The sequence below is a fragment of the Scophthalmus maximus genome, chromosome 17, assembly GCF_022379125.1.
Source record: "Scophthalmus maximus strain ysfricsl-2021 chromosome 17, ASM2237912v1, whole genome shotgun sequence".
Taxonomy (NCBI): domain Eukaryota; kingdom Metazoa; phylum Chordata; class Actinopteri; order Pleuronectiformes; family Scophthalmidae; genus Scophthalmus; species Scophthalmus maximus.
Window position 1 is genome coordinate 11,297,133 of NC_061531.1, and position 10,368 is coordinate 11,307,500.

At 44.9% G+C, this 10,368-nt stretch overlaps 1 protein-coding gene across 2 annotated transcripts; it reads left to right on the top strand.

Annotated features, from left to right (window-relative positions):
- The first annotated feature begins 1,447 nt into the window (after positions 1 to 1,447).
- Positions 1,448 to 5,802, top strand: proza (protein Z, vitamin K-dependent plasma glycoprotein a). Of its 2 annotated transcripts, none has more exons than XM_035616091.2 (9): positions 1,448 to 1,586; positions 2,520 to 2,690; positions 2,868 to 3,028; positions 3,173 to 3,197; positions 3,287 to 3,400; positions 3,506 to 3,640; positions 3,724 to 3,839; positions 3,958 to 4,075; positions 4,827 to 5,802. In XM_035616091.2, the coding sequence occupies exons 2-9, from the start codon at positions 2,588 to 2,590 to the stop codon at positions 5,360 to 5,362; spliced, it is 1,308 nt and encodes a 435-aa protein (XP_035471984.2). In that variant the 5' UTR covers positions 1,448 to 1,586; positions 2,520 to 2,587; the 3' UTR covers positions 5,363 to 5,802. The 2 variants fall into 2 exon arrangements, with proteins under 2 accessions (XP_035471984.2, XP_035471985.1); XM_035616092.2 differs by having other exon boundaries at positions 2,520 to 2,666.
- Positions 5,803 to 10,368: the final 4,566 nt, after the last annotated feature.

Consider the following 10,368-nt stretch of genomic DNA (forward strand, 5'->3'; position numbering starts at 1 on the left):
AATTACATTGCTCTCACAAACAATCCCATTGAACAAGGCCACTGAAGAGTGGCTTTGGAAAGCGTAGCTGCGATGACCTAGTTTCAGCAGCTCTTATCATTGAATTTGGGGTCATCATTGCCACCGAGAAACGTATTCATTGGTAAACTTTATATTAAATATGCAACATCGCCAGGTCCTCTGGCTTTTACTTTTTGCTGTAGATATGAGATTAAAAGAAAACTGCCAAAAACTTCACAGCCTCTCCGCTCTCCGTTTGTCAACAGTTTCCATCTCATCCCCCCGTCCACCTCGATTTTTCACTTTATGTAGAGCCCCAATCTGGTCACTGGCATGTTTGCTGTTGTCTAGACTGATGATTGCTTGTTTGCAGTCAGGCTTTTGCTATCGATCACAGAAGATGGCATCCCATTTTGTTTGATCAGCGTTCACTTGAGAGGAGTGACTGCTCCCCATCACACTCAGCTCAGGAAAAAAATAGTGATGGTCCTAATTTTTGTAGGCTTTATATGTAATTTAGCACTGGTTCTACAGATACATACGCGTACAATATCTGCACGAAAATGAACAAAAACACCAGAAAAAAACAAAAACAACAGATTAAGAAGCTGAAAACTGGTTTCTTTTTTCTCTTTTCAGATTATTAATGGGAAGGATTTTACAGGCCTGGGAGGTGAACATGTCCAGTGATCCATCACAAAAAGCAAAAATTGGAGAATAGTCACACAAATACTATTCGGTTTTGTGTAAAAAAACAACAACAACAACAACAACATTTCCCCTGTTTTTATCACCCTTTTACCATCTGGTAGATTTATCGATGGGCCTTTATCGAGAACATCAGCCTGATGGTGAATTGGTGAATTCCGGGAGGGAGGGGGTTGTTGTGACAATGAAGAAGGGCAGCTTTAATCTGTATGAAATGAATGTATACATTTTTACACCTTCAGTTATAAAGTTGAAAAAAAAATGAATATGGAGTCATGCATTTGAAATTAAATCAAAGTGCAGTTAATATGCTCACAATTGCCTGAGGCAATGATAATGATAAGCTGTCCCAATCACCCCACAATACGGGGTTTGTGGTCAATTTACACAAAAGGGTATAAAATATATAAGAGATACAAGTCAAGTGTAAAAATATAAGAACGACAAAAACTATACAAGTATATAAAAATATGTATGTATGTATGTACTAGAGCATGGTTCTTTTCCCATCTCTAATTCGCCTGCTGTGCAGTAAGAGGCAGCTCTGTCTTGCAGCACCCTCGTGTGGCTCACCTGTGTAGTTACACCCTCAGCTCTGTCGTGCAGCACCCTCGTGTGGCTCACCTGTGTAGTTACACCCTCAGCTCTGTCGTGCAGCACCCTCGTGTGGCTCACCTCTGTAGTTGCACCCTCAGCTCTGGCTTGCAGCACCCTCGTGTGGCTCACCTGTGTAGTTGCACCCTCCCAGCAGCTGGGAGCGAGGGGGGCAGGCTCGGCAGTGATCATCATCCCGGTCCGTTACTTCGGATCGACAGGTCCGATCAGGAGGCTGCGGCGCGTCTCGGAACCAGGAAAGAGATCAGGTCGGACTGGAGGCGGTAGGTACCAGACTCCACTGCTGATGTGCTGCTGCTGCTGCTGTTGTAGTTGCTGCTGTTGTTGTTGTTGTTGTTGTTGTTCCTGTGACGTGACCCCCGCCCTGAAAATCGTGACGGATGTTTCTTTGCTGCAACATTGTAGCAGCTCGTAGAATCGCTGCATCACGTTCGCAGCAGCAGCCGCGTTGAGATGCGTCGCATCGGCTCATCTGCGCCCATCTTTTGTTTTGAACCACCACACGAGCTAATGCTATCCGGGTGGTTCAGTACCTGCTGCTCCACGGCCAGAGAGAGGCGTGGTGGGCTTCTCTCTGCCCTGCGACGACGACCCCACTGCGCTGAGCTGAAGACCGATGCAGGGGAGAAAAAAACCCAAAACGTAAAGTGGATTATTTAAGAAACCAGACAGTGTTGGTGTGTAAGGCCCGGTGATGCAGCAGCGACAACGATCTTCAGATAAACTGCACCATCACAGTGACGTCACTACTCCCGATAAATTCTCACGACGAATAAGTGACAAATGACGTTTAGATGTTGGATTTTTGGTCCAGGTGTTGTGCAACCTCCCAGAGGATAAGTAGTCAAACAGTCAAGTCGGAAGAATTAATTGAAGATTCTGCTGATGTTTAGTGCTGGAGGAGGAATTTCCACAATGCTTTTAATAATGTTATGTTCTTTAAACAATTTATAGATGGTGACTTGGAAAGTGGCACTTACTGTACTCAATATAATATGGTCAGTTATGTATAATTATTACATCACTAGCTCCTAACCTCCACAGTCAGTTACTGACATACCTGTACCAAATGAGGTGCACAGAAAGAGGCACGTCTTTATGACAACTTGCAGAGATTTCCATAGTTTTTTCCTCCCATTTCATCATCTCGTACAAATCATCCTGTGCATCACGTCTGTTTATGTCTTTTTTCCCAGGAGTACACACATCGATCCCCGCCGCACCGACCACTTGACTAAGATCTGGGTCGCGCTTCGGTGTCACCATGGGCTCCTCCACTACATCCGCAGCTGTGTTGTGTCTAATTGCGGGGGCTTTGGCAGCCATCCAGACCCCCCAGACAGGTGAGGAGGCCGGCGTGGAGCAAGGTGACGCTGCATCAATTTCTCTCTCAAAACTAAACAAATATTGTTAATCTCATGAGATGTGCTCAAGTTCAGGCCTCTGTTTTCAATTTAGCGCTTGACACAGAATCTGTGTAGACAAAAGAGTTCAAACCATAGTCTGCAGTTCTGACACAGCTGACACGTGAACTGTTTCTCCAGTGTTTCTGGATAAGCAGCAGGCGAGTGCTGTGATCTCCCGTCAGAAGAGGAATGTCGACGGCAGTAGCCCCGCCCAGGCTTCCAGCCTGGAGCAGGTTTGCATGGAGAAGGTGTGCACCTACGAGCAGGCCAGACAGATCTTCCAGGACTCGTACCGCACGGTGAGCTCCCCGGATTTCACCACGAACTCCTGCCTGGGTTCTTTATTACCTCTGCCCTCGTTTTATGAATGCACCGTGTAAATGACAGAGATATGGGCGGTGCAGCTTTAACTGTGCACTCATCTTGCATGTTTTCTCCTGCAGGATATCTTCTGGTCTGTCTACATTGGTAAGTGCTGTGGTTTAAATGATTTTTTCCATCGCTGCAAAGCCATTAGCAGTGCGTTCAATCGTCTCAGACTCACTGTCTGTGTGTAGATGGAGATCAGTGTGCGGAGGACCCCTGCAAGAATGGGGCGCTCTGTTCGGACAGCGTGGGAGGCTACGACTGCGTCTGCAAGTCCGGTTTCACAGGGGTCCACTGTGAAAATGGTGAGGAGGAGATGCCCGCAAGTTGTGTGGGATTGTCATTGCTAATATACTTTTCAGCTGGTGTGTGAGTGAAGCAACCCTCCTCTCTCTGTTTCCACGGTGAAGACCAGACGCTCTGCCCCCTGGAAAAGAACAAGGGCTGCACCCAGTTCTGTAAACCAGGCTACACGTCCTACGAGTGTTCCTGCGCCCGCGGATGGAAGCTCAGCCGAGCTGACAGGAATAAGTGTGAGGCTGCAGGTACGTCTGTTTCCTGTGTCAAGAGAGAAGAAACAACCCAATGAGAGAAAAATAATCATAGCCATTTTACATTCTTCTCTCAGTCAGTTTCCCCTGCGGCAAAGTGAACAGTCTGAGTCGGTGGGAGGAGAGACAGGCGAGCATCACCCGCAACAACTTTGAGGGAGTAAGCTGTACTTCTTCTGAGTGTCCCTGGCAGGTAGGAACACACAAACTCACACCTTACGCATTACAACCAATCTTTCAGGTGTCAGTTATATTTTTTCACAAAGAAAAACGGGTCTAAGTGTTCACAAGCTTTGTCGTGTTGTTTGCAGGCTCTCTTGAAGAGTTCAGAGTCAGTGGGTTTCTGCAGCGGAGTCATTCTGAAGGAGAACCTCGTCTTGACTTCGGCTCAGTGTGCCAACAAATACAGCACCTTCCAAGTGGCCGTCGGTGAGCAGATAAAACACATAATCACACCTTTACAACACCAAGGAACTACTACTAAATACTCTAATGTAACACGAGGATTTGTTCAATTTCCAAAGCAGAGACATTGTGCAGTCAGGTAGCCCCAAACCCCCCCCAAAAAATTTGGTGATGCAACATTCATCACAATCAGAAATACTTACTTACTCTAAACACATGAAAAACATATAAAGAAAGCACTGTAGCTCACAAAGGTGATATGTTAGGCACATTTTTCCAATATACATTTATTATTTGATTGATAAAATATGTACAATGTTGAAGTTACAATGAAAAGAAACACTGCTACTATCATACAGTAGTAGACCATCAGCTTCAGAATCAGATTGATATGTACCATTAAAGAGCCAGTGAAGGAAATTGCATTTTCTATTTATAGTTGTATATAAACACAGGGCTTTTATATCTAATTCCTTATTTATATATTGGATTGACACAGTATTCAGTGTATACATTCAAGTCTTTCACCACCTCAAGGAGACTTTAAAACTTTCTTAATGTGAATGTACCTCATGCAGCTAATGGTACTGAGAAAGCACGTGCATCAATAGATATGAAACCCATTCAATTTGATTTTATGTTGGAAATCAGGTGAAAACAAAAAAAATGAAGCCAAAATGTTTTCCATGAAAGTATGAAATAGTGAATTGCCTTTTACAATTTGTTAGGGTGCAAGGTGACATGTGTTTTTTGCCTAAATCCAACACCTCTTCAGGCAAGCGCACCACTAACAGTGAAGATGGAGAGCAGACGCTGTACGTGAAAAAAACTCACATCCACCCGCGCTATGTGGAGGGTCGTCCTGAAAATGACCTCGCTGTGATTGAGCTCCGAGACCGCATCATCTTTAAGAGAAATGTGATTGCTGCCTGTCTGCCGGAAAGAGACTTTGCAGAGAACGTCTTGATGGCAGGAGATAGTCCCGCCGTGATCACCGGCTGGAAAGAATCCGAACAGGTGTCTTCTTTCCAGGGCCCGCTCACCCTTAACCTGTTGGCGTACAACCAACTGACACAGTGTCTGGAGACTCACCCCAACCTGATAACCAATAAAATGGGCTGCACCGTCCCCAGAACCAATGCCGACTGCACCATGAGCTCCGGCAGCCCCTTGCTCACCCTGTACAGGGAGGTGTTCTTTCTCACCGGGGTGGTGAGCCAGCCGCAGGGGGCGGAGTGTAGCAAGGGCTACGTCTTCCAGAAAGTGTCACGCTACCTTGGCTGGCTGCAGCCGCTCATGGGCTCCCGTTAGATGGGGTAGTCAGAAAAACAGGGAATCAGGTGAATATTTACGCTGTGTGCACTTCTAACCCTTTTCATTACTATTACCTTTGTGTTTTGTAATAATCTCCTTCGCCCTAATTGTGAAAAACTATGCTACCATCATAAACAGTATTCTCAGTCTAGGCGATTGCCGTCCATCTCTCTCTGTGGACTTCCTCATATATCCACAAGGTGGCTCTGTGTTAATGTAAACACTTACTCTATGTGACTACCAACCAAGCATGAGGCCAAGCACAACTACAAGCGGTGGAGTGAATTATTCAACCTATGTTTTGTGACGTGGACATAACTCTTAATGACTTTTAAGTGATGTTATTCTGAGAGACTACTGTACTGGCTGACATGCTTCATGTAACATCCCTGGTAATCACTGTTTTGTGACTGTAATAAACACCACACCTGATGTAAGGACTGTTGCTTTTGGATGAAGTAGCACACTGTCGTATTTCCGCAAGATGGAATTGGGAAGAGGAACTGGGAACAAGTATAGTAAGCAGGTCATTCCGGTCTGATGGTGCTTTAAGTTTAAAGGCTCCTCTATTTCTGTTTAGACCAGTCGTGTGTATATTCATACTGAACTATCAAACACAAAGGGAAAAGCAATCAAATCTGCGCTTCTTTTAATTTTGATGAACCGCGCTGGTAAATCCTAACAATCTATGGAAACTAGTCGTGTATTCCTTGTTTGTCCCCACGCAGAAGATATTTGCTCACGCTCACATACCCCTGTGTTGTCTGGCAACATTTTCCCACAGACACTTGCCCTCTGCAGTCTTCTCACAGCCTCCCTGGTGAACAAGGCCAGGACCATGTCATGCAGAGGGAGAAAAGGAGAGGTGGAAGAATGGGCATGGGAGAGTAAAAGACGCCACTTAACAAAAAAAACTGGCCTGCCACTTTTGATCGGGCGCTTGAAAAGGACAGCTCTGAAAGCTGGGGCCCACATTGGCTGTTGCCATGGTACTCACCTAGGAGATGGCTCCTTGCTCCCAAAAATGGCTCTGCTCCTTTACTGGGCCGTCCAGTTGAGATTAATTGGAGTGGAGCCCCTTCCTTCCTGAGTCTGGTCCCGCTCTCTAGTCCTGCCAGCTCCATTTATGTGCTCAAGCTTACGAATACAAACGCAGTCTAAGATGGGTTCAGCTAGAATTCAGCTTCATCTGTACTGAGCTGCTGAGTTCAACCGGTTAAATGTATCACTCGAATGTCACACAACTGCTGCATGGATTTTACTTTACTATTCCCTGAACCAAGCCAAGCAAATAGGGAGAAGGGCACATGACGTGTGCGTGTGCGTGTGTGTGTGGGGGGAATAACAGGCGACAGGAAAAAGAGGCTGAGAGAGAGATGTTTGACAAGCAGGGAAAAATCCCGACTGAGATGAAGCGGTGGAAAAATGGCCTCTCGATGAAGAGCAGAGACAGACCGAGAGACCTGGGATTTGTGATGTCGACGCAGAAGCAAACTCAGTTATAGTGTGGACGGATTGATGGACCTACATTATATTAGACGAGAATGAAATGGCTTCAGAGAGACACATCGCCAAGGCCATTACTGATAGAAGGAAGTGGAAGCACTCAATGTCAAAGCTTTCACTCTGCTCAAATCGTATTGCTGGGAGAGATTCTGCTGCAAAGTGTCGCTATCAGTGAATTTAACCACAATGTGTTGGTACATCTGGCCACTGCCCTACTTAATCAATAATCCTTTACCCTCGAACCCAAAAAATAGTTGCATGCTGTGACCTCAAATCCCTCTACGCTCTGCTTGTTTGTGTGTGTGTGTGTGCATGTATATGCATTGCAACTACTTGTCTTGCGAATTGGGGTGGGGGCACATCAAATGACAGACTTTGGAAAGGATTATCTGTCTGTGTGGTGTCTGATTCCACGCAGGGGGTCAGCAGTATGTCTGTGTGTTGGAGGCAGATAGACTGAGCTCAAATCTGACTGGCTACGTGTGAGATGAGTGCTCTGCTATCTGTAAAGGCACGCCTATGGTCTCGTCCAGTAATCCCCCCCTTCCCAAAATCCATGTCCCCCATCTTGTCTCACTTCAGGACTCCACAAACACGGGGCTCTGCAGTCAGACTGGGTGGCAAAGCCTCTCCCTGCCACCCGACTCTCTCCCCTGCCCTGTCTCAAACTCTGCCACCTGCCAGACAGAGCAGCTTCCACTTGGTTGGGTAATTATGCAGGAGAGTGGACATAAAGCAGGACCTGGAGAAGTTAAGGACTGGGAACGGAGGAAGTGGCTGAAGGAGATAGAGCGGGACAGGCTGTGGACTTAAATTGAACTCAGATGGAGTTGTGTGTTGTTGGGGAGTTAATCTCTGTGAGGTTGTACTTAAACCTAGGCTCAGTGGTGCCTTGAACCAAAAGCTATCATCAGCATGCTAACATCCAAATGAAAACCCTCAAGTGCTAACATTTAGCAGGCATATGTAAAACGGCTAACTTAAAATGAAATCAACACTTTTTGTTTCTGGTTTTACTTGTTAATAAAGTACTTGAAAGTATGTGACACAGTAAAAGTAGCTTATTTAGTTTATTTAACTGGTTTGACTCCAAGGCTAAGTAGTTGGGGGGAAGGCCCTAAAATATACTATGACATATGCATGAATGCAGCATAAATATAATATTTTAGGATAATGGTAATTAAATTGGTTTTGGAGGTATTTGACCAGACAATGGCAATATAATGACCATCAAAATCACAAGTGTTATAACCTCATAGAGGCACTACTGTAGATGAGAAGTCAGGAGATCGCCAAAGCCTGCAAGACTCGTTCCCTCAAGATTGATTGTGCCAATCCATAAAGAGAAACAGCAACAACTGGGACTAAAATACATCCCTCCTGGTGAATCAAATGCTTTCTTCAGCTGATCTTCAGTGACTTTCTTCACTTCATCTTATCTGTATTGTGTGACATTTTAACTCTGCTGATAAAAAAAAGCTTCCCTTATTCACCTCTGACCAAAACCAGCCCGTAAAGCCTTAATACAGGCTTTTAAAAACAAGATGTCGCTTTCAGCATGGGGACACCGGTGACTGGATTGTACAGGACGAAGGTAAATCCCGGAGCTGCCTTTATTCCACTGACCTCACCCTGACCTTCCAAGGGTTAAGTCCTGTTCAGTGCCATTGAGAAACCTGAGGAACTGACAGAAGGATCTCCAAGGCTCACTGAGTGAAAACAACGGTGCTATGGTCCATGTAGTGGTCTTTGAAGAGGCCAGATAAAACCTCTCTGTGTGTGTGTGTGTGTGTGTGTGTGTGTGTGCCTCTGTGTACTAACTGTCCTCAGATACAGTACATATAACCAAACAGCGTCACATTCAGATGACCTTTAATATCAACCCTCCTTAAGAGGGGCTGTGCTTCTTAGAAAGGTCATGACCTTCAGGACCCTGAGCAGCCAGAGGGGTTAAGTCATTGTTGTGAACAGATCAGGTCAGGATTATCCCATTAAACATTCAACCTTCATTACCTAACCCTAACCCAAATCCCATTCATATTCTGAATCAACATTTTGGTCATTAGCCATAATCTTGTAACCATCCAGACTAACGATGAGCTAGGAGGTTGTGAAACGTTGGTATATGCAGAAGCCACAAGTCCCTATATCAACCTTGTTTGAAGAAAAACATTAAAAAAACATTTAAAATTAGACTCTCTTCCTGCTAATTTTGGGCACCTGCATCCTGTCATAGTTAATGCATCCTGTGAGGTCACGGGCTTCCATTCTGGTGCTCGTCTCTGGAAACAGATGCAGCATGTGGCCCCTGCTGTCACGGTGTGCTTCATTGTGTGGAGTCGAGCAAGGTCTCGACAAGGTGACGCAACCCCTGGTTGGCAAGGAAGCATGCAATGAAGGAAGGATGAGACAGAGGAAAGAACAGTGCAACATATAAAGTTTGCAAACGCAAAGGAAATATGACAGACAGTGTTTGTGATGCTCTTGTTCGTGTAGACACATGACACTCAAAGAGCATGCACTCTCCACATTACAGGACAATAACTCACCAGGCAGAGCTAAAGTTAGCATACTGCCTGTCTGTAAAGCTATATTAGTCAGCAACTGAGCCTCACACATGATCATACAGACCCTGAACCTTGTCACCCTCTATAAATACTGAAGCAGGACTCCTCCACTGGCTGCTATGATCTGAGCTTCGGCGGATGTTGGCAATTAAGTTTATGTATAATATGTACATTCAAGGAATTGTTTAAACATTTTGGGAAATACGCGTAAAGGTTTTCTCGCTGAGAGTTGGACGAGGAAAATCATCACCAGTATCCGTAACTATGCCGCTAAAGCCAGCAACCAGCTTAGCATAAAGAGTGGGTACAGCTATACTGGCTCACTCAATTATAACAAAATGTCATCATCACCGGTAGAGCTCAGAAATTAACGTCATATTTTATCTGGTTCGGTTAATATGTAAAACAAAACAAACAAATGTAATATAAGAATAAAAATCTGGTTTAACAGTGGATTACTGTGTGGACTGTTTCCTGCTCGGGCTAAGTGACCTCCTGACCTCACATTTAAGTAACGACACCAGTCTAACAGGCCACGAAAGGCTGATGTGTCATTTTTACATTTCCGTTCTGTATGGATCAAACAACTGACAGACACAACATGAGATTTAGAAATGCTGGTTGGTGAAATGTTTGTTACCTTTGGACGGAGCCAGGCTCGCTGTTTCGCCCTGTTTTCAGTCCCTTTGCTACGCTAAGGTACGTAGCAGTAACAGAGGGGATTATGGATTTACTTGTCAAACTATTTGCAATAAAACAAAAACATTTACTGACACACTGTTTTTCTTAGTTGAGACAGAGTGATGTGTCTCTGCAGAACTAATAGTCTCTCTCACACACACACACACACACACACGAAATGGACCACCTTGCTTCTACAACACAAAAAGTCTAATTTACTTTCCAAGCTCCACACTCAACTATGGTAAT

Bases quoted from the DNA above. Each gene is read 5' to 3' on its own strand.
- proza (XM_035616091.2), top strand. From the start codon at position 2,588: ATGGGCTCCTCCACTACATCCGCAGCTGTGTTGTGTCTAATTGCGGGG. The intron at 2,691-2,867 runs GTGACGCTGCAT...CTGTTTCTCCAG, and splicing joins GGAGGCCGGCGTGGAGCAAG to TGTTTCTGGATAAGCAGCAG. The intron at 3,840-3,957 runs GTAGGAACACAC...TGTTGTTTGCAG, and splicing joins CTTCTGAGTGTCCCTGGCAG to GCTCTCTTGAAGAGTTCAGA.